The sequence below is a fragment of the Ziziphus jujuba genome, chromosome 1 (assembly GCF_031755915.1).
Source record: "Ziziphus jujuba cultivar Dongzao chromosome 1, ASM3175591v1".
Classification (NCBI taxonomy): Eukaryota; Viridiplantae; Streptophyta; class Magnoliopsida; order Rosales; family Rhamnaceae; genus Ziziphus; species Ziziphus jujuba.
Genome location: NC_083379.1, coordinates 42,851,127 through 42,874,130, shown reverse-complemented (window position 1 = coordinate 42,874,130; position 23,004 = coordinate 42,851,127). Strand labels below are relative to the sequence as shown.

General features: G+C 35.7%; 3 protein-coding genes across 6 annotated transcripts; 2 read left to right on the top strand and 1 right to left on the bottom strand.

Moving 5' to 3' along the window:
* The first annotated feature begins 347 nt into the window (after nt 1–347).
* On the top strand, nt 348–7,032 carry LOC107425246 (probable phospholipid-transporting ATPase 4). 2 transcript variants are annotated; one of them, XM_016035199.4, is made up of 11 exons: nt 348–638; nt 1,421–3,304; nt 3,426–3,536; nt 3,660–3,936; nt 4,011–4,099; nt 4,200–4,287; nt 4,353–4,589; nt 4,800–4,925; nt 5,286–5,384; nt 5,559–5,750; nt 5,840–7,032. In XM_016035199.4, the coding sequence occupies exons 2-11, from the start codon at nt 1,542–1,544 to the stop codon at nt 6,515–6,517; spliced, it is 3,660 nt and encodes a 1,219-aa protein (XP_015890685.3). In that variant the 5' UTR covers nt 348–638; nt 1,421–1,541; the 3' UTR covers nt 6,518–7,032. The 2 variants fall into 2 exon arrangements, with proteins under 2 accessions (XP_015890685.3, XP_015890687.3); XM_016035201.4 differs by having other exon boundaries at nt 349–638; nt 4,380–4,589.
* Nucleotides 7,033–7,183: 151 nt separating this feature from the next.
* Nucleotides 7,184–12,154, bottom strand: LOC107425247 (ribonucleases P/MRP protein subunit POP1). 3 transcript variants are annotated; one of them, XM_048477467.2, is made up of 11 exons: nt 11,610–12,154; nt 11,284–11,380; nt 10,879–10,986; nt 10,581–10,802; nt 10,076–10,194; nt 9,478–9,996; nt 9,080–9,188; nt 8,421–8,998; nt 7,761–7,928; nt 7,408–7,644; nt 7,184–7,306 (listed from the first exon to the last, which is right to left on the bottom strand). In XM_048477467.2, the coding sequence occupies exons 1-10, from the start codon at nt 12,044–12,046 to the stop codon at nt 7,449–7,451; spliced, it is 2,553 nt and encodes an 850-aa protein (XP_048333424.2). In that variant the 5' UTR covers nt 12,047–12,154; the 3' UTR covers nt 7,184–7,306; nt 7,408–7,448. The 3 variants fall into 3 exon arrangements, with proteins under 3 accessions (XP_048333424.2, XP_015890688.3, XP_015890689.3); XM_016035202.4 differs by having other exon boundaries at nt 7,184–7,644; XM_016035203.4 differs by having other exon boundaries at nt 7,184–7,644; nt 11,284–11,387; nt 11,610–11,749.
* Nucleotides 12,155–13,160: 1,006 nt separating this feature from the next.
* On the top strand, nt 13,161–18,470 carry LOC107425249 (casein kinase 1-like protein 2). Its single transcript, XM_016035204.4, has 14 exons — nt 13,161–13,680; nt 13,829–13,869; nt 14,648–14,717; nt 14,822–14,970; nt 15,055–15,150; nt 15,227–15,297; nt 15,971–16,032; nt 16,153–16,216; nt 16,294–16,378; nt 16,475–16,601; nt 16,738–16,820; nt 16,930–16,993; nt 17,257–17,399; nt 17,665–18,470. Exons 1-14 carry the CDS (start codon nt 13,605–13,607, stop codon nt 17,959–17,961), a joined length of 1,428 nt encoding a protein of 475 aa, XP_015890690.1. The 5' UTR covers nt 13,161–13,604; the 3' UTR covers nt 17,962–18,470.
* The last annotated feature ends 4,534 nt before the right edge of the window (nt 18,471–23,004 follow it).

The following is a 23,004-nucleotide window of genomic DNA, read 5'->3' as shown; positions in this document are numbered from 1 at the left end:
GCCACGTAGGATAAATAAGGGACCCACAAACCACAGCTGCTTGTTTACTATTTATAAAAGAGTGGTTCTCTATTGGCTACTTTTTATTATTATTATATTTATTTAAATAATAAATAAATAAGAAAAAGAAAGGGTCATAGGTCGCTTTTCCAGGTCATTGTAAAGCATGCCAATAAGGTCCATAGCCAATCACAAGAAAGATTGTCCATTTTCTCAGAAAATTTCAAAAATATTTATTAAAGAAAGTAAAAATATATATATATATTTTTTCTTAAAAAAGAAAATTGAAAATTAGTGGAAAATATAAATATCGAAAAAAGAGGGCCCGGAAATTCCTGTCATTGGTTCAGACTTCCGGACGGGGAGAGAGAGAGAGAGAGAGAGAAAGAGAGAGAAAGAGAGGTCTTACTTGTATTATGGCCCAAAACCCTGTCTTCTCTCTGTCTCATTCTCTTTCTCTCTCTCTCTCTCTCTCATTCTCTTTCTCTGTCTAGATACTCTCTCTTAGACTTTGTCTCCCTCCTTGATCTGCAAACTCAAAAGCTCTCATCTTTTTTTATGTTCTTCTCTCTACGTCTCTTTCTGTCAAATGGGTTTGTGTTATTTTCACTTGGGTTGAACAAGCCTCGTGATTTAAGGTAACCCATTTGATTCTTTTTTTTTTTTTTTTTATCTGAGAAATTTTGGATTTCAAGTTTCTTTATTTCTTTTTGTTTTTCTGGGTTGGATTTGTTTTTTTTTTCTTTTTTTTTTCACTTACTTTATTGGTTAAGCTGACGTTTTCTTAGATTTTAAGGTTCTTGTACAAAGGAATCTGTACTTGAATTGATGATTGTTTCGCAGTTTGAGCTGGACATTGTCTGATTTTGTGTTTGTACTGTTCTTTCATCTTTGTTTTTAGGGATTTATTTATTTATTTATTTTTTTATATGAATGCATTCTTAGCTTTGATATTCTGACTTTAAAATTTTAAATTTCATATTTTTCCCTTAAATGTGTTTGATTCTTCTCATATACAAAGGAAATGAAAAGTATGATCACGTCAGACCGTTCTGTTGTTTTCTTAGTATCTATTTTTTTTTTCTTTTTTTTTTTTGGGTCCTAAAAAAAGGAAATATATATATATATACATACATTTTCTTCTTCAAGCTCTGTTAGAATTTTGAAATTTGTTTTATTCCTTGAATCTGAAAGTTTGCAAAATACACAAATCTGGATATCCTGGGACATTTGGATATAGCTCCAAATTGGAGCTTTGTATTTTGGAACCTCGTGTTTCAAGTTCATGATGTTTGGTCTCTTTTCTGATGCATGACGTTTGATTGTCACCTGAGTTTGAAATATTCAAAGGATTTGGTGTGCTGGAAAATTTTAATTTTATTTGCAAAGTTAATTTCTTACTTGGTTTTTTGTAAATTAGGCCTTAGAAGGAGAATTGGTTGTAAGGGGCATTGTCAATCCCAATTTGGAGTGCACGGATTTGGTTTTTGTTTTGATGGATTTGTACCAGTTTTAATTAGTTTGGCTGATATTGGTTAGAAATGGGAAGGATAAGAGAGAGGCTTCGCCGGAGCCACCTTTACACATTTTCTTGTCTTAAGCCACAACATGCCAAGGGGCAAAATCAAGTCCAAGGCCCTGGATTCTCAAGAACAGTATTTTGCAACCAACCTCTTCTCCATAAGAAGAGTCCCTTCAAGTACCGCTCTAATGCCATATCAACCACAAAGTACAATTTTTTTACGTTCTTGCCCAAGGCACTTTTTGAGCAATTCAGAAGGGTTGCCAACTTGTATTTCCTTTTGGCCGCACTTCTCTCACTTACACCGGTTTCTCCATTTTCTCCTGTAAGCATGATTGCTCCTTTGGTATTTGTTGTTGGGCTCAGTATGGCAAAGGAAGCTCTGGAAGATTGGCGTAGATTCTTGCAGGATATGAAGGTAAATCTCCGGAAGGTAAATGTTCATGTGGGAGATGGTGTCTTTAATTATAAGCAATGGCGTCAAATTGTGGTTGGAGATGTGTTGAAAGTGGAAAAGGATCAATTCTTCCCTGCAGATCTACTTCTCCTGTCCTCAAGTTACGAGGATGGAATTTGTTATGTGGAGACTATGAACTTAGATGGTGAGACAAATTTGAAGACAAAGAGATCTTTGGAAGCAACATTGCCTTTAGATGATGATGGGACTTTCAAGGAATTCACAGGGAAAATCCAATGTGAAGACCCAAACCCAAATCTTTACACCTTCGTGGGCAATTTAGAGTATGATCGCCAGGTTTATCCTCTTGATCCCAATCAGATTCTCCTCAGGGATTCAAAGCTCAGAAACACAGCATATGTGTATGGGGTGGTGATATTCACTGGTCATGATAGCAAAGTCATGATGAATTCAACAAATTCCCCTTCAAAAAGAAGCAGAATAGAACAAAAAATGGACTACATTATATACCTCCTTTTCACACTCCTTGTTGTGATTTCACTGGTCAGTTCAATAGGTTTTGCTGTGAAGACAAAGAATGACATGCCAGATATGTGGTACCTTCGACCTGATGATACTGAAGATATGTATGATCCAGATAAATCTGCCGTTTCTGGGCTTATCCATCTGGTCACTGCTCTCATCCTTTATGGATATTTAATACCCATCTCGCTTTATGTTTCAATTGAGGTTGTGAAGGTTTTGCAAGCTACCTTTATTAACCAAGACATAGCAATGTATGATGAAGAGACTGGAAATACTGCTAATGCACGGACATCAAATCTGAATGAGGAGTTGGGTCAGGTTGAGACAATCCTTTCTGATAAAACTGGCACACTGACCTGCAATCAGATGGACTTTCTGAAGTGTTCCATTGCTGGTACTGCATATGGTACAAAATCTAGTGAAGTTGAACTTGCTGCCGCGAAACAGATGGCTGAAGAACAGGATGAAGATCTTTCCAATTTTCCCATGCATAAAGATAGTAAATCATCAGAAATTGAATTGCAGACTGTTGTTACTTCCAATGACAGGAAAACTGCCATAAAGGGGTTTAGTTTCGAGGACACCCGTCTCATGGATGGAAATTGGGTGAAAGAACCGAACAGCGATGTATTATTAATGTTTTTTCGTGTATTGGCAATTTGTCAAACAGCAATTCCGGAGCGAAATGAAGAGAGTGGCTCTTATACATATGAAGCAGAGTCACCTGATGAAGGGGCCTTTCTTGTTGCAGCAAGAGAATTTGGTTTTGAGTTCTGCAAAAGAACTCAATCAAGTGTGGTTATTCGTGAAAAGTACACTTCAGGGCACCCAGTTGAAAGGTGTGGATATAATACAACTAGTCGCTTAGGCCCTCCCTTTTATCTTTTTTTCTTTTCTCTTACCCCCCTCCTTTTCAACCTGGTGTCTTAGAATTTGTATCATCTCTTTGAAAACTTGCAGGGAGTTCAAAATTATGAACGTGTTGGAATTCACTAGCAAAAGGAAACGAATGTCTGTAATTGTGCAGGATGAGGATGGGCAGATTCTTGTTCTTGCCAAAGGTGCTGACAGGTCAGGCTTACAAATAGTTTGTCTCCCTAAACATTAAAACTAAATTGAGTTTGGTTTTGATTCATATTCTGTTATTTTACGCACTTTCAAACCCTTGTATATCACTTGGTCTGAAATATACAGCATCATGTTTGAACGTCTGTCAAAGAATGGAAGAATGTATGAGGAAACTACTACTAGGCATCTGAATGACTATGGAGAAAATGGGTTGCGTACATTGGCACTTTGTTATAAAAAGCTAGAGGAAGCTGAGTATTCTGCATGGAACACTGAGTTTCAGAAAGCAAAGACATCCATCGGGGCTGATAGAGATGCAATGCTTGAGAAAGTAGCTGATATGCTTGAAAGAGAGTTCATCCTCGTTGGTGCAACTGCTGTGGAGGACAAATTGCAAACTGGGGTAGGTAATGCTTTGATTTAGTTTAATGGCTTTGTATGATGCACATTAACTTATGCCATTTTTCTTTTCTTTAGGTGCCCCAGTGCATAGACAAACTTGCGCAAGCAGGTCTCAAGATCTGGGTTTTGACAGGGGATAAAATGGAAACTGCAATAAACATAGGGTCTGCCTATCATTTAAATTAGAAGGCACTAATTTATTTATTTATTTTCTTTGTTTTTTGGGGTGAAATTGTAATGAAATTTTTTGTTTGCATGATGCAGATTTGCTTGTAGTTTACTCCGACAGGGCATGAAGCAGATCATTATATCAGCAACAAGTCAAGATGCATTAGCACAAGATAGCAAAGAGGTATACATTTCTTTAATGATAGTTCATGGATTTCTTTTCAGGAGATTGATTTCAGTTCATGTTAGACTTTTCTGCTTTTGGCCTCTCATCAGGCTGTGAAAGAGAACATTTTGAATCAAATTACCAATGGCTTGCAAATGGTCAAGTTGGAGAAAGATCCACATGCTGCATTTGCCCTAATTATTGATGGGAAGACTCTAACCTACGCGTTAGAGGATGATATGAAGCAGCACTTCTTGGGATTAGCAGTTGACTGTGCATCTGTAATATGCTGCCGTGTCTCTCCCAGGCAGAAGGCATTGGTAGAAACCCTTGTCTTTCCTTTTGTCTTTCCATTTTCCCTATTTTTTCTTCTCTGTTAATCGGTAGGTTTTTGTCGAAGTTGACTTGATCTGAATTTCAAGTATCAAATCTATTCTTCTTGCAGTTATACCAATTTGCTTGTTGTTTGGGCCTTATTTTTATTTATATAATGTATATAATATATATATATATATATATATTTGCAACAGGTGACAAGGTTAGTAAAAGAAGGAACTAATAAAACTACCTTAGCCATTGGTGATGGTGCGAATGATGTTGGAATGATACAAGAGGCTGACATAGGTGTTGGCATTAGCGGGGTTGAAGGGATGCAGGTTGGTGGCATATCTAACATGCATACACACATGTCGAGACACACTCATCTCTCTCTCTCTCTCTCTTACCAGAAGTTCAACAAAATTGACAAAATTATGTTGTCAATAATTAGCTTATAAATGAATGAACTATGCTTCTGTATTTCATTTTATTAATAAGTTGAGTATTGGTAACTTAATTTTGTCAAGCATGTTAACCTTCTGGTTGTGAGAGAGAGAGAGAGAGAGAGAGAGAGAGAGAGAGAAAGAATGACTTAGATATCAGTTCTGGATATGCTCTTGTCACCATTTTCCTATTTAAAAGCGTGTCTTATTTCTTGATTTACAGTAAAGCTCATAAAGCTTATTAACTATATACAGGCTGTGATGGCTAGTGACTTCTCTATATCACAATTTCGCTTTTTGGAGAGACTGTTGGTGGTTCATGGACATTGGTGTTACAAAAGGATTGCTCAGATGGTAAAATTAGGAAACACCCTTCTTAAGATTTTAAATCAGTAAAGTCCTTTCTTCAACTTTGCATGTACCGCATGCCTACTTACAGACACAATAATCATACAAATACAAATTCCTTGTGCTTGTTTCATATTCTTTAGAACTTACAACCTATTAATGAGGATTACTTTCGTTCAGATTTGCTATTTCTTCTACAAAAATATAGCATTTGGACTCACCCTTTTCTACTTCGAGGCATTTACGGGCTTTTCTGGGCAAGCAATGTATGATGACTTGTACATGCTATCATTCAATGTCATTCTTACCTCACTGCCTGTCATTTCACTTGGAGTATTCGAACAAGATGTTTCTTCGGATGTCTGTCTACAGGTTAGTCCTGATAACAATGCTTTAGTAGTGTCTTGTATGTATTCAGCAAGACCTTCCATTATACTTAAGCATTTGCCATGTTGTTGCAGTTCCCTGCACTGTATCAGCAAGGAAGCAAAAACTTATTCTTTGATTGGTATAGGATACTGGGATGGATCGGCAATGGTGTCTATTCCTCCCTTATCATCTTTTTCCTTAACATTATAATAATGTACGACCAGGCTTTCCGTAAGGGAGGTGAGACAGCTGATATTGCTATCATGGGATCCACTATGTTCACTTGCATCATCTGGACTGTCAATGGCCAGATTGCTCTAATAATGAGCCACTTTACATGGATTCAGCACGTTCTAGTCTGGGGCAGCATTGCAATGTGGTACCTATTTCTCTTACTTTATGGCATGGCATCTCCATCTTACTCCGGCAACTCCTACAAAATTCTAGTTGAAGTTCTTGCCCCGACACCTATTTTTTGGTTGTCCACCCTTTTAGTAACATGTGTTTGTTGTCTCCCTTACTTTGTCCACATATCCTACCAAAGATGTTTCAACCCAATGGATCATCATATCATACAAGAGATCAAATACTATAGGAAAGATGTTGAGGACGAACACATGTGGACCCGCGAGCGTTCAAAAGCAAGACAAGAAACCAAGATCGGTTTTACAGCGAGGGTTGATGCCAAGATCAGGCAGTTGAGAGGAAGGCTGCACAAGAAACACTCTACCTTGGCGTTGGCTGCCCATGGTACAATGTCAACGTCTTGACAATGTCCGTTTCCAGTTTTGCAAATTTAATTTTTAGGGTAATCCGCTTGTTTGCAGTTTTTTCATATAGTAGCCTTTTCTAAGCCATTTATAGATATATATATATATATATATATATTATCAAGTGGGGTTTGCCCAAGTCCCATTCACTACCAAGAAAAGAAAAAAAAAAAAAGTAAAAAAAAAAAAAAAAAAGAAAAAGAAAAAAAAGAAGAAGCATTGGTAGCTGTTTGTTTGTACAATATTTTTTATAAGAACCCTTAGCAGCTTGATAGAATTGTTGATGTCCAGAATCTGCTGTTTTTAAGCTGCCCTATGATTCTTCCAAAACCAGTCCTCAAACAAACATTAGGATTCAAGTGCCAACAATTCAGAGCAACCTCAAAGTAGCCAAGGGAATCTGCTGTAATTTTCTTATATCTGTAGGGTTTTTAGGTTTAGGAATTTAACCATCCAAGCTTCTTATACGTGTAGCAGTTTATAGAATAAAGTGGCAGAAGAAAATTATCTGTGTTCTTCTTGTACAAAAGTAAGTTATTTAAACAAAGTTCATAAGGATGTCGTAAACTCAAATTTGTGATCAAATCCGCTTCATGGAACCCATTAACCAGAAAACAGAAAATTCATGGTTTGTGTGTGGATCTATAACTAGTGTTAAACAAAAGATTTCAAAACTATACTTTCTTTTTTTTTTGGGGGGGAGCTTTCACTTATTTATTACATGAAATACAACAACAGTACTGTTGTCCTTCTACCGCCTGCCTGATTCTCTCTCATCCCCTAGCATTTCTATCCGAAGAAAAAAGAATCGAGCTATAAACTCTAAAAAAAGAAAAAAAAAAAAAAAAGAAAAAGGAAAAAATCATGCTTCTTATTCCTCCATTACATACCACATTTACCAAAAAGGGACTGGATGGTAGTAAGTCAAGACTCAGAGGTACTCTACATCTTCGTGCTGTTCCAGGACTATGGTGGCAAGAGCAAGTCTATATGCAGATGATCTTAGATTCCTGACGAGAACATATATCTCTTTCCGCCTTCTCTTCACTGACATCTCATTCCATTGCACCTGTCTGAGTTGCGCAAGCAGGACTGCCTCACAAAATGCTTCTGCCACTGGCTTCTTGCTGCAGATTAAAAGTCACACCCAGCATAAAAAAAGGGAGAAAAATAAAAAGCAAGTAGATGACAGGATAAACACAAAAGTAGGCATTTGTTGTTAGTAGGATGCATGTAGGCTAACCTCCCTCGAACAAATCCAGTTGTGACAAAGCCTATAGGCCACCGATGGGATATATTATCATTGTCGTCCTCTGGTATCTGGAGTTCCCACTTACCAGAAGATTGCTCTTTGAAGTACGACGTAACAGCAGACTGGGGAATTTGAAGCCCTCCCTCAATGTTCTCTGACCTGCAACATACACACAGATGAAATGGATGTTCTCAAATAAATCTGGTTACAAGAACATTAATAGGCACCATCAAATTATATGCTATAAATACAAAGAGTATACCTTCCACTGAAATATAAAATGATTTGTGTAAATTTAAAAGTCATGCAGGAAAATTGAAAATTTATGACACCGGGAAAGCCTAATATAGCCACAGTTTCCATGCTTCAACTATACAGACATTTTCCACGGTACAAGCAAATTATGAGCACCACAAACACACCTATGATACAGGAGGCAAAGAAACAAATAACGATATATAAAACAAAATATTTGCATGAATGAGCACCTTTATCTGAAATTCTGGCACTTGTTGTATTGATTACATTTGCTGATTACAAATATTGTAATTGGCAAATGCCACTAACTGACTATAAAACCATAAGAATCTTCTAGAATATCATTTGTAAAACAAAGCTATAACCAAGGAAGAAAGTTTGTAAGCTTATTACCTTGACGTTGATGATGATATATCAGTTAGAAAAGGAGCACAAACAACTGCTCCCTCTTCAAAGCAACCTCTGGAATAAGCATGAAGAGTGACTCTAAGGAGACATAGTTTACCATTGTAAATAATATTGGTAATCCTATTTTGGCTCTGCCCAGGTACATCTCCACTTTTCACAACCTTTAAGATACTTGTATTTCTGTCCGCTATTTTGTTTGGAAATAAAAGTAAATGATTGCCTTGGATTTCATTTAAGAAATCAGTCAGCATACAAGATGTTCTTGCAACAAAACCATCTAACAAATTACCACGTAATTTAACATTACAATCTGCACACTCTGAGTTTGGTAGTAAACTGTCACTGTCATGTTCAGTACAAACTTGAGGATCTCCCTCTTTAATGAATCCTCTGTTTAAAGTAATTTGGACACCATCCCATGGTGGTGGAATGGGAACCTTCAAAGGTCTAATGGCTGGAGGCCGAAGTTCCTCTTGAAGATTAGAGGCAGCAGCTTCAGTTGCCTTAAAGCATGAATATGCATCACAATCAGGAAAATCTGAAGGAAAATATGGCAAACCCACCTGCAAAAGAGAGAAAAAGTTTACATGCAATATTTGCTTGCCTGATACTGAATATAATAGACATAAAGGGCACAATCTTACGTCACATGCTATCCAATGCTTCTCTCTCAAACCTATTGCATGAGCCCCATTAGAGACAAGAGGAATCCAAAAGGCCCTGACCCAACTTAAGGGTAGTATAATAGACCACCTGAAAATGTAATAAAAAACCACCTTTAAGGTTACAAATACTGACGAAGAATCAGATCTAGCGGTGGACAGCAAACGTATCCTGCTCTCTCATATGGTATACGTGATATAAATCAGATAATATGTAATAGTTAATCAGGCTGGGGATGTGTTGGAGGGAGAGTGTGGGGAACTGGTAAGTCAAGGCATGGAAACACAAATCAGAAATTATGAAGTAAAGGCACGAAACTTGCAGCAACTAATTTCATTTGATTAAATACTGAATGGATAAGGAAATGAAAAATAAATACCCAATATCCAAGCCCTTCTGGTTCTTATTTTTCAAAAGCAGAATAGGACAATATCTTGAGCACTGAACGTCGGTTGAAGCATTTAGTGTCCCTGAAGTTGGATCACCAAGGCAGAAGAAATTCTTTTGTAGATCATGTTTTTCCTTACAAAGAATGCTCTCTTCCACCGGAGGACTTATACCACTCCTAGCATCCCACAAATCCCTGCCAGAGAGCACCCTATCACCTCCAGGTTCTGAGCACAACAATGAAAGTGACTTGTTATCTTTGTGTGAAATTTCTTCTGATGCACATTGCTCGTCAATTCCATCTCTCGGAATAACAGCTTCCACACCAGTAGATTCTGACTCTAGAGCATCTGCAGTCTTTTTTCCATTCCTCAATGTGCGAGGGTCCATGACAGTAAGAGATAACACTGCATTAGAAGATACATGCTCCTCATTTTCAAGTACAGAAAACCTTTTCACTTTTGTATTATCATCAGCTTTAGAAACTGAATGCCTTGAATTCTCTGAAATCCTGCATGCGCATACCATACAGCATCATTTAACCACCTCTTAATTCTTGACTTGCTTAAAAACATGCTTAAGTGGCTTACTGAGTAACAGGATTCAATGTCTTTTGAAGAAGCTGAAATGCCTTTAATCCCATAACTTCTAATCTTGCAAGTTCACCTTCAAGTGAAATACAATTAATCAAGATGCCTCTCTCATCCATCTGAAAAATGCATAAACTTAGTAAACCACATGTTTAGAGCATGCAATAAGCCACCGGTTAGTTTTCTGTGCTACTGCATAAATCAAATATTTATGCCAATAAACATAAAAGAGCTTAGTAGACATTTTGTAAGGATTCATTAGCATAAGTATCATATTAATTCGCAAAGGATGTGTTATCATGAGTATCAACGGACAGAAAAGCTCACAAACAAAACAATGCAAACCCACATTAATGAACCATGACTAAAGTTATCAATGAGTGGTGAACTCAATGAACTCTAAATGGCTTCCAATTCAAATAGCATTTTATCTTTTGTAGCTTATTTTTATCATGTTATCAGAAGACCAAAGAAATTTTATTTTATTTTATTTTTTTATGTTTACCTCTTTCTGGCAAGCAAATTTAAGAACACCATATCCTTCCCTAAAAGCAGAAGCATGTATCCACACCCAAAGCTGCCGAAAAGAAGAATAGCACTCTGTAATCTCTGGTTTGTTACATCCTTCACTATCATGGGCAACCTCAGTATCTGTATTCTGACAAGGTCGCCACATATAGATCACAGGGGCAACTGGCTTAGAAACAGGTGCACCAACATGATGAAGCTGCAAAAAAGGAGGAACATTAGCTGATTCCTCAAGCTAATCTTCTGCAAAAAACGAGTAGAATTGGATAACCTACCATTGCATTATTATAGATGACACCAGACTTGACCGAGTGGGAAATATCATCAATATGAACCAAAGGAGAAGGAACCAGTACCATTCTTAAAATTGACAACAATGAATCCTGGAAAAAATGAAATATCAGACGATATTGAAAATTTAATTAATCAAGGGTCCAAGACAAGCATATTTCCATCGCCCCCCATTAATCCCATGAAGCCATTAGCAATTATGATATTTTTGTCCAAAAACTTAAAAAAAAAATATTTATGGTCTGAGTTATATTCAAGAAGCCACCACTTCCTCCTCATAAATATAACATAACATGCGACCATAATCAGAAGAACAACTCGGAATCATAAAATCATAAGACAAAAAAGAAAAAAAAGAAAAAAGAAAAAAAGGGTAATGTCATGTCTACCTCGGGACCCTCCAATTGGACAGCAACATGATAGCTTGCATCATGAATGAGCACGTTATGTCTGAACCACTTCAACAGAGCTCTAGAACCCCTTCCCCTACATTCTTTTTTCTCTGAGTTAGTAATCGATAATATATATAATAATCAGGGAAAACATTCATTCTGTTTCCAAACGGTTAAAACCAAACATGGGTTTTATATTATTGGCCTTATTCCTCACGAGTTTTACGAACCAACCACAAAACCCACGTTGAAAAACCATAGAAACTGCTTGAAAAATGGCCCAAAAAAAAAAAAGGGGGGGGGGGGGGGGGGGGAACGTTTACCTGCCATGAAGACCCAGAGGAAGGTGAAAACCCCAGAGTTTTGTCATGGTGAAGCGCTTTGCATGCCAAACATGCGTTCTGAGCCATTTTGTCCCATCCCCAGAAGTAGAAAAACCCTTTTCGGGGTTTATTCTAAGTTGAGCTCTCCTACGAATGCGGCGAGGAATGCGAGCGTTTTCGCCGCCGTCATCTTTGTTACTACTGCTTTTGTTAGCATTATCGCTCCGGTCTAGGCTAACACGACGTATACATCTTTTTTTAGCGGCTTTATATGCAAACGACGTCGTTCGCCTCCTCTTACTTCTCCGCGACCGGAAATCGTTGCCCAATCGGTTCGCTACGATGCTGTGGAGAGACTCGAGCTCTGAAGCTCGGGACTCAGCGAATTTCTGGACGTTGATTGTCTCAGGAGGCCATTTCATCCCACGAGTCGCCATTACCACGGAAATTTCAAAATGGGTTATACAGAGAGGCCGAGCGGCAGACACAGTGACGCCATGGCTGCAAACCAGCAAGCTCTCTCTTTCTCTCTCTCTCTCTCTCTCTCTATATATATATATATATGTATAATAGGGCTTTTTGGCGGTTGGGTTGGGCTTTTTTAAAGCCTGCGATTTGCAAATCAAATAATTAAAAATTAATTTTAGCAACCAAAAAATAAAAACCCACAAATTAAAATTTTAAAATTTAATTGGAGATTTAATACTAATAGTTAATGCAAATAATAATAATAATAATCATTTAAAAAAGAAAAGAGTGAGAATTACGGCATGCAATAGTTCAAATTAAAAGATCAACAATAACACATGACTGAGTTTTTGGTCATTTGGACTGACTAAGAGTCAACAATAAGAAATAATCTTTTTTTTTTTTTTTCCCTCCAAAAGATAACAAAATTATGACTTTTTCATTCCATGCGTAAGAAATGTATTTGTTTTTTTGACTCCATGGTTTTAATTTTTGGACTTTGTGTAAAAAATATATATAAATATATATATCTTTGCAACAATAATTGTTGTTTCTCTTTGACTGAAAATAATAATTCCATTACATTATTCTTGTGGTTTTAGATAAAAAAATGTACTTTTCCAATTCTTTTTAGAAAAAAAAAAGTATTAATTTTTAAGATATTCTTTTTATTGTTAAAACCAGAAACTAAAATTTTTAAATATAGAATAAAATTGCAAAACTTATAAGATTATCAAAAATTGTATAAATTACGCATAAATGAATTATATATAGAAATGTAGTTAGGACTTCAAACCAAAGCAAACAAGAAAACAGTATGGAATTAATAATATACCAAAACAATATTATTTTTACATTTAACTTATTTTCAAAGTTATTCACCAAAAAATAATTAAAAAAAAAAGCATATGCTTTTATTTTTCAAACTTATTTTCAAAGTTAAATAATAATAATAAAAAGCATATACTTTTTTCTATTATTATTTATTATTTATTTTCCACTTTTGACCATCTCAAAAAATAAAAATCCAAAAACAACGTCGTTTTCATCAATTTCCAAGTTAAAAGGGCTTGCAACAAAATTCCGGTTGGATTCGATTGGATCAAAGCGCCAGGAAGAGAGAGATTATATCTGCAAATGCCTCCTCGTTCTTCTTCTTCTTCTTCTCTTCGTCTTCTTCATTTTTTCTCTGTTTTCTTCTCTCTCTCATCTTTCTTACCCTAACCCGTAATTTTATTTTTTTTATTTTTTTCCTTCAAGACCAAGAAAGTCCGCGCCTTTTACGGTTTTGCCCTCAGCTTTCTTCCCCATTTTTTCATTTCTGTCCTCCACAACTTTCTAACCCCAAAACTCATCCTCTTTAACGAAGACTTTTTGAGCCGGTCAAACAAAGCTATCGTACTCAGATTTCTTCTTGATCGTTTCTTTTTTTTTTTTTTTTTTTTAATCTTTTTGGGGCTTAGGGTTTTGATTATTGAGCTAAGAGTTTTGGTTTTGTGATCGTTCATTTTTTATCTTTCTTCTGTTATGGAGCCTCGAGTTGGGGGCAAATTTCGACTTGGCAGGAAGATCGGTAGCGGATCGTTTGGAGAGATCTATCTCGGTTTGTTTATGAATTTGTGTTTTTCTTTTTTTCTTTTTTTCTTTTCTTTTTTGTGCTTTCTGGTTTTCCTTCTTCTATGTGTTTATATGTGATTGTTTATTTGGTTAAAGTTTTTGCCTTTTTTGTTTTTTTGATGTTTGAATTTTAGGTACTAATACTCAGACGAACGAGGAGGTTGCGATTAAGCTTGTGAGTATGGTTTTACTTGGAAAAGTCGTTGAATTAGATTGCACTGTTCTTTTTTGCCTTTGTAATTTAGAGGTTTAACTTGGACAATCTGGGTGGTATAGGAATTTGCTTCGTGATAACCATGGAATTCGATCAATTTGTCTTTTGTGATTTTTCTTTTTCGCTTGAAGTAATTTGGGATTTTTAGTTTTTTGGGGAAATTATTATATTTTATATGATTGCGATTAATTCCTAAAACTACCTATTTCTGAAATTTCCACAGACCGTACGGTTTTATTGTCAGTAATGCCAGCCTTGTATTTCTGAGAGTTCTGCTCAGAACCGTGGTTCAAAGCTCTCTTGAGATAACGCCCTCTTTAACTTGTCGCACATAGGAAATGCCCACTTGGATATATGCCCTTAAGAAAAGAGAACTGTTTTACTGCAAAAATGTTTTCGATGCCCTTAAAATGTTATTGTCTTATGGCAATATTTCCTATATTACATCGATGTAGTGGTTCTAATATAATTTACATCGACTAATCTTCTAACCCAAGCCATTCATTGCTGGATTTGCTGTTAGAAAATTTTGATCGTGATTTGTGATAGAAATCTGATTTTTTTTTTTTTTTCTTTTTTGTTGTAGTATTCTGATTTTGATACTTTTTTGTCATTTGTATTGCAATAACTTAGTTGAATTAGGTTTGCCTTTAATCGTTTGGTTTGCTGCAGTTTGCTTCTTGCTGAACTTTCTGATGATAAGTGATGTTTGTAACACTTTAAATCTCTTTTAACTCAGGAAAATGTCAAGACAAAGCATCCCCAATTGCTCTATGAATCAAAATTGTATAAAATATTGCAGGGAGGAAGTAAGGACCTTTACCGCTACTATCTTTTTGTTGATTTTTATTTAATGCGTGATGTTATACTAATGCAGTTGATGTTTCTCTGTCAATCTTTACAACTTTGGCAGCTGGAATCCCAAATGTTAGATGGTTTGGCACTGAAGGAGATTACAATGTTCTTGTGATGGATTTGCTGGGACCAAGTCTTGAGGACTTATTCAATTTCTGCAGTAGGAAATTATCTCTGAAGACTGTTCTCATGCTTGCAGATCAGATGGTAAGATTGCATTTACTGGATGGATATCCTTCCAGCATATGTGTGCCTCTTGGTTCTATATGGTAATCGTTATATTCATTGCAGATTAATCGAGTGGAGTTCGTCCATTCCAAATCATTCTTACATCGGGATATTAAGCCAGACAATTTCCTCATGGGTTTAGGACGGCGTGCAAATCAGGTGTGTGGAAAATATTTTGAAATTGGAATTTTTTTCACATTCTATAGGGCAGTCCTTGATGCCTCCTTCCTTATAGGTTTACATCATTGACTTTGGTCTTGCTAAGAAATATAGGGATGCTTCAACTCATCAACATATTCCTTACAGGTTAGTTCTCTTTTATGGTTTATAAATTGTATAATTTCCTGCCTATAATATGAGGTTTACAAGTTAAAAGCTGACTGCTGTGCTATATATTATTATTATTATTTTTTAAGATGATGCAGTCTCTTCCTGTTCTTTTTTGTTTCTATTAATTGTGATAATATGCTTGTTATACACTCATTGTGTTAGATATTTCCCAGAAACATATGAAACCTGTTTCTGCTTATTTGAAATTTGAAAGAAGAAAATTAAAAATCAGTTGAAAAGCTTTATGCTTTGTGCATGGGTTCTTATATATAAGTTCCTGAACGTTTCCTTGTGATAATGGCCCAAATTGCCGTATGCAATAATTGATAGATTTGTGTACGTGGCATTAGTAGAAAACTACAATCGTGAGATATAATTCTACTAGTAATTGCCATCCTTGTTTTGCTTCTGTTATTGTCACTACTTGATAAATTTGGTCATTTGTCTTGTCCAGCCTTTGGTCTTAACCTTTTTTGCTTTGCATCTTCATTTTTTTTTTTTTTTTTTTTTTTGTGGTGAGACACTAAATCAAACTTTTGACTTCTAGTTTTTGTTTTTGTTGTTAAAAAAACTAATAGTAAAGAAATATGAAGTACTAATTTCTCGTTTTAATCTTTTTCTTGCTTTGACATGCTCAATACCATTGCAGAGAAAATAAGAATTTGACTGGAACTGCTAGATATGCTAGTATGAATACTCACCTTGGAATTGGTAAGCCTATTGCTCTGTCTATTGCACATGCCTCATATTTTGGTATCGTAGGCCCTCATTTATTAATCGTGAACTTTAGCCTGTCTGGATTTCTAATTATGTTACTTCTAAATTGCACAGAGCAAAGCCGCAGGGACGACTTAGAATCACTTGGCTATGTTCTTATGTATTTCTTGAGAGGAAGGTAAATATTCAGTTTGTTCCCCGTGGTCCATGTTTTCATATTGAAGTTTCTTCTGTTGTAACCTCGTACTTCTATAGTCTGCCTTGGCAGGGGCTGAAAGCAGGAACTAAGAAGCAAAAGTATGATAAGATCAGTGAAAAGAAAGTATCAACTTCTATTGAGGTAAAATAATGTGATGCAAAGATGTTGATGTGAATTAGGATGATGATGCTATGATATTTTGAAACACTGGAAGCTCACTTCTTTATTTCTTCTTAGGCTTTGTGCCGTGGGTATCCTACGGAGTTTGCTTCTTACTTTCATTACTGCCGGTCTCTACGGTTTGATGATAAACCAGATTATGCTTATCTAAAGAGACTCTTTCGTGATCTTTTTATTCGTGAAGGTTTGGACGTCTATCATTTTTTATGTTGACTTTCGGAGCATACCTGCTTTACTATTTCACTTAATGCTGTCGATTCTGAAGTTGTCTTAACTAGATTTTCACTCCATCTATACTTACATGTATCTTATTGCTTCAGGTTTTCAGTTTGATTACGTGTTTGATTGGACTATCTTAAAATATCAGCAATCCCAAATTGCTACTCCTCCTGGTCGTGGTCTTGTAAGTAACAGTGGCTCTAGCTTTGGTTTTATTTCTTTTGATACAAATCTTAAGTTAAACAGCTTAATTTATTTATTTATTTATTATTATTATTTTTTTTTTGGGTTAGGGTCCTAGTGCTGGACCAAGCTCTGGCATGCCTCCGGCTGTTGCAAATGCTGATAGACAAACTGGTATTTTTGCCATTGTTTTTACTTCATGCTCTCTTTGTTGCATGTTATGTTCATCTTTCTTCATATGAATTGCCTGTCCTATTTGATCTATTCAATTTAGCATCTTGGCATTCTATTAATTCCTTTTTTATTTTACTTTTATTGTAGTTATTATTTTATATGGATTTTATAGCTTTCTTCACCGGGGTATAATTTCTCATTTAAACGAGGATTTTTTTTTTTTTTTTTTTTTTTTTTGGGGGGCATTTCTTGTTCTTTTGCAGGTGGAGAAGAAGGTAGACCCACGGGTTGGTCTCCTGCAGATCCCTCTCGTAGAAGAAACTCTGGACCAATTGTAAATGCTGGAGTCTTGTCTAAACAGAAAAGTCCAGTTGCAAATGAAGCATCCGTATCTAAAGATGTTCTGGTAATTGCTCTTCTGTTGCATATTGGTTTATGAGATTTCTATTGGCCTGTACATTTAGTCATTGACCAGTATGATAAGTACAGTTAGTGGTATCAAAAATCCTTTTTGGGGTTGTCATATCTATAATGCTTATCCAGAAATTCCATATTGAATTTTTACCACATCTACACATGTATAGATGTAGGTGGACTGGTTCATTTTTAGCAGTTCAGTTGAGTGAGATAGGCAACTTATTGTCACGTTCTTTTTGCTTGGATGCATGCAGTTATCTAGCTCGAATTTCTCACGGCCAAGTGGATCAGCAAGGCGGCCAGCAGTCTCTAGCAGTCGTGATGCAGTGATTGTTGGCAGTGAATCTGATATGTCTCGCCCGCAGACAACAGATGCAAGCTCTGGAACATTCCGTAAAATCACTGGTGGACAAAGAAGTTCACCTATTGTGTCTTCAGAGCACAATCGTACAACTACCGGTAGAAATATTCCAAATGCGAAGAACTTAGAGTCCACTCTCAGGGGTATTGAGAGCCTGCATTTTAACAATGATGAGAGGGTACAGTATTAGAAGCGGCGAGCCTCTATCTCTCACTCACTGTAAATTTAAAAAAATGATATACATTTTTCACGATCATGGGATTTGTTTCATCTGTGTATTATGTTTGAAGAAGCTACTACACTTTGGTGGGTTGTCTCTAAGAAGTACCCAATAAAGAAAGAGATCCTGAAGCAGTGATGGATTCACTAAAAAAACCACCGAGTTATTAGAAGGCTTTTTTGTCAATACAGTTTACGGTTTGTATAACCGGGGTTTTCACTTTCTTTCTTTTAGCTTGTGTTCTTTCAACTTCTATTTTAAAGATGTATTGTCTTTGCGTTCATCAAATATCATAAGCTATTTTTGTGGGTTAAACACAAAATAGGACGCCGTGAAATTGTAATTAGATCAAAGTGTGTTCATTTTCATGACTCGTATTCATTCAGAAGCTGTAGTAAATCATTTGTTATTACTTGTTGAAGGGCCAACTTGTGAAGTTTACAAGCTGGTTTTGGTAAGTACATATTCTGTTCTAGAAACTTTATTTTATTTTTTTTTATATTTTTTTGTGTGGATGTATTTTGTTATGTTCTAAGAATAATTTTAGGGAAATTTCTAGATATAGTATAATTGAAAAATCTTTGACACGTGTTTTATTTATTTATTTTGGTAATTCAAAATCTTTGAAACGTTGAAATTGGGGGGGGGGAGAGAAAATCCGATCAAACCGAACCGGACCAGTAAAATCGATCGAACCGAACGCCTACGGATCGGATTAGTTACGCTCGGTTGGGCGGTTCGGTTATTATTTAACAAAGGAGACAGTTCGGTTCGGATGTCGGTTTTTAAACTAAAAATTATCAGACCGTCCGAATCGAACCGGATATTTTAAATATTATAAAAAATATATATAATTACATTTATATATATATAATAATAATATGTTTATAATTTTATTAATTTTATATTTGATATTAAACAAAAATAAAAAATAAAAAAAAGAAAACACTCTCACTCTGCTCTCGTCTCAAAAGTTCTCTTCTATTTTCTCCCCCTTCTTCTTTCAATCTCTTCTCTGGTCTCTGGTAAACCCTAGGTCAGCTGTCACTCTCGATCACCATTCACCATCTCTCAGGCCGATGAGCACCTGTCCTCTGCCATCTCTCGGACAACGGTAATCTCCCTTATCTTCCATTCTCTCACTCGCAATCTCTCACCATTTAACCCTCTCTTGTAGATCTCTTCACTTCTCTCTCTCTCTCTCTCTCTCTCTCTCTCTCTCTCTCTCTATCTCTTGCTCTAAAATTCAATCTCTCTCTTATCTTTTTAACTCTCATCTCACTCTCTCACTCTCCAATCTATCCATTCTCAGCTTGAGGTAGCTATTCGAAACCCTAGCCTAGACTGTTAGACATTGTTACTCTACGGTGGGCCGGTAGCTGTGAGACCATCAAAAGCCTCGATTACCATCATCTGGTCACCAACGATCATGTTAATTCGAAGGTAATTTTGCAAATTTCTATTTTCCCCAATTTTTTTCCTTTTAGGGTTTAAGCTCTAAAAAATCACTATTTTAAAATTATATATTTTTATTTGATTATCTCCTCAATTCTGAAATATTAAATGTTTAATAACTGTTGGATTTTAATATTAAAGAGAAAATTGGCCATTCAAGTTGAAGGATTGAAGGTGAGGCAGGTCCGTGGCTTGTGGCTGTGTCATGCTCGTGGGTGGCTCTGTGGCCTGTGTTTAAAGCTGTAATAACTTAAGGTAAGTTGTTCTTTTCTCTTAAACTCTCACTGGCTGTGGATGGATAAATTGTGATTGCATAAGTAGACTATAGATTTTGTTCTTTCTTTGTAATTTTGTGAAGGAAATAATCGGATTAGCTTTTTTGAAACTGAACTGTCTGTGAAATATTGAATTGTATCTGTGAATATTTTTTGAAACTCTTTTCTATGAAGTTTTGAATTCAAATTGTGAGATTGCTTGCATTTCAGAGTCTTTGTGACTCTAACATTTTTGAAATTACAATTTTAAACATGTTAGCTTACATTTCAGAGTCTTTATGACCCTGAACTCCTAAAGTTGCCAATTTTAAACAAGTTAGCTTTCATTTCAGAGTTTTTGTGACTCTGAATTTCATAAATTACTTTTTAATTGTTAGTTTTTTTTTTTTGGAACTATGGAATATTGTGCAATTTCTGAATATTGTGGAATTGAAATTGTGTAGTTGGAATTGTGCAATTTTTAAAAGTTAGCTTACATTTAGAGTCTTTGTGACTCTGAAATTTTGAAATTGCTATTTAATTTGTAGTCTTTGTGGAATTGTGGAATTTTTTTAGTTGCTGTTTAATTTTGAGTCTTTGTGGAATTGTGGAATATTGTATGCTTGGTCCTGAATTTTTGATGTATATTTGGTCATAGTGCATATTTGGTCCTGGATTTTTGATGCAGATATTGTATTAGTACATATTTGGTCCTGGATTTAAATGGAAAGTTCTAATGTGAATAATGCATGTAGTTGGGAAATTTTCATGTGGTTATGTATGATAGTTTGGTTTAGGAAAAATGTATTTTGTTGGTAGTTGCTATCAATTTCGAAAACATGCTAATTGCTGGTAGGGAAAATGTATATTGTTGGTAGTTGTTAGTAGTTTGGTTTAAGGATTAAAGGGCTTGGACCCGATGGTTCTATGTTATTATTTAAGGAAGCAAAACTATTATTTGCTGTTTAATTTATTGTAATTTAATTTGATTGAGATTGTGGAATTTGTGGCCTTAAATTGTTGTGTAATTGCTGTCTTGTTTCTGTTTGTTTTCTCTTATGTAAACAGTGTCCTAGTTATGCTTGATATGGATCCAGATTCCCCATCATCAGTTAATTCACCTTCCTCTCAAACCCCAAAAGGTCAAAATCCATCACCATCACTGTCAAACCCTACACCTTCCGATGCCAAATCTACATTACCTCCACGACCTCCATTAGGAAAAAAAAAAAAAAAAAAAAAAAAAAAAACCTTCTAGGCCAGCAAGTGGTGTATGGGATCATTTTATCAAAATAGAAGGTAGTGATCCTGATGACCCTAGATGTGAATGCATTTATTGCCATAAGGATTATGCATATGGTTCTAAGAAGTGTGGAACTAGTACCCTAAGGAATCATATGAAGCAATGTCAGAAAAATCCTTATAACTTAGATGAAAAGAAGCAAAAGACCTTAACTTTTGATAGGAAATCCGATGGTAGTGGTAGCAATTTGGTAGCTACTATTTTCAACAAAGAGGCATGTAGGATGGCATGTGCCAAAATGATAATTTTGGATAAGTTACCTTTTAGTTTTGTAGAAGGCCGTGGGTTTAGACACTTTCGTAGTGTTGCATGTCCTAAGTTTGATCCTCTATCTAGAAGAACCATTGTGAGGGACATTTATCAATTGTATTTAGATGAGAAATTGGCTTTAAGATCAATGTTTGTTGCAAACCAGCAAAGGGTTAGTCTTACAACTGATACATGGACCTCTGTTCAAAATGTTTGTTATATGTCATTGACCACTCATTATATTGATGATGATTGGATGTTACATAAAAGAATTTTAAATTTTTGTGTGGTTCCTAATCATAAAGGTGAGGCAATTGCTAGCATTCGTAATGCTATAAGATATGTTAAATCATCTCCTTCTCGATTGCAAAAATTTAAGGAATGTATAAGTCAAGAGAAAATTGAGAGCAAATCTTTAGTATATTTGGATGTTCCAACCAGATGGAATTCCACATACTTAATGTTAGAGTTGGCTTTGAAATTTCAAAAAGCTTTTGAGAGAATGGAGGAGGAAGATGGACATTATGCTTCCTATTTTGGAGAGGCTGATAGTGGTAGAAAAAAAGTTGGACCTCCTTTAGCTTGGCATTGGGATGATGCCAAAGTTTTTGTCCAATTTCTTAAGGGCTTTTATGATGTAACTCTTAAATTTAGTGTCTCTTTACATCTTAGCTCCAACATATATTTCCATCAAGTTTCTTCCATACAAAAACAATTGGATGATTTATGTGTTAGTGAGAATGACCGGTTGTGGGTTATGGCAAGGAAAATGAGAGAAAAGTATAATAAATAATTGGGTTCCATGGGAAATATCAATAAATTGCTTCTAATTGCAACAGTGTTTGATCCATGATATAAGTTGGATTATGTGTCATTTAGTTATGGGATGCTTTATGACAATGATGAAAGCAGGGTTACTGAATTGATAAATGGTTTGAAAAAGATTTTAATGAGGTTGTACAATTGGTATAATGAGAAAGAAATGGGTTCAGATGGTAGTTGTCAATCTTCCACTGGTGTTGAGTCTTCTGGAACTAGTTTGGATAGTAATAACAGTGAATTAGAGCATGCCAACTATGCTGACCAGGTTTGGATTGCTTATTTGAAAAAGAGAGAACAAAGCCAATGTAAGGAGGTAAAAAATGATGTGGATAGGTATCTGGCCGACCCTTGTGAATCTGGTTTAATTAAGGATTTTGATATCTTAAATTGGTGGAGGGTTAATGGAGAGAAATACCCTGCGTTAGAGAAGATTGCAAAGGATGTCTACACCATTCAAGTCTCCACTGTGGCTTCCGAGAGTGCTTTTAGCAGTGGAGGTAGGATACTTGATCCTTTTAGGAGCTCTTTGACTGCTAAAATGGTGAAGGCTTTGATATGTTGTCAAAATTGGTTTAATGCTTTTCCAAGTTTTGACAGATTTTTTTTAGAAGAGATGGAGTATTATGAAAGTTTAGATGCAGGTAATATAATATGCAATTGAGATTATTTTCTGTTTGTATGCATATCATATTTTTTTTGAATGTTTTTATAATATTTGCTTATGTTTGCTGTTTGGTGTCACTTCAAGACCTATGCCAAAGCCAAACAGTAGCAGTGAGTCCAAATAGCAGCAACAAAAAAGATTGATGGTGCATTGAGTGGAATCAATGGATGTACTTGAAACTTGAAAGCTTGTGAGTTTTGACAACGATGAAAGTAACTCTCTTCGTTTTATTTTTCATTTCTTAATAATCATCACATTGTTAAACT

Bases quoted from the DNA above. Each gene is read 5' to 3' on its own strand.
- LOC107425246 (XM_016035199.4), top strand. From the start codon at position 1,542: ATGGGAAGGATAAGAGAGAGGCTTCGCCGGAGCCACCTTTACACATTT. The intron at 3,305-3,425 runs GTGTGGATATAA...GAAAACTTGCAG, and splicing joins TCAGGGCACCCAGTTGAAAG to GGAGTTCAAAATTATGAACG. The intron at 3,937-4,010 runs GTAGGTAATGCT...TCTTTTCTTTAG, and splicing joins AGGACAAATTGCAAACTGGG to GTGCCCCAGTGCATAGACAA.
- LOC107425247 (XM_016035202.4), bottom strand. From the start codon at position 12,046: ATGGCGACTCGTGGGATGAAATGGCCTCCTGAGACAATCAACGTCCAG. The intron at 9,189-9,477 runs GTATTTATTTTT...TTACATTTTCAG, and splicing joins CAGAAGGGCTTGGATATTGG to GTGGTCTATTATACTACCCT. The intron at 7,929-8,420 runs GTAATAAGCTTA...TGTATGTTGCAG, and splicing joins ATATCATCATCAACGTCAAG to GTCAGAGAACATTGAGGGAG.
- LOC107425249 (XM_016035204.4), top strand. From the start codon at position 13,605: ATGGAGCCTCGAGTTGGGGGCAAATTTCGACTTGGCAGGAAGATCGGT. The intron at 13,681-13,828 runs GTTTGTTTATGA...TTTGAATTTTAG, and splicing joins GTTTGGAGAGATCTATCTCG to GTACTAATACTCAGACGAAC. The intron at 16,602-16,737 runs GTTTGGACGTCT...TTATTGCTTCAG, and splicing joins TGATCTTTTTATTCGTGAAG to GTTTTCAGTTTGATTACGTG.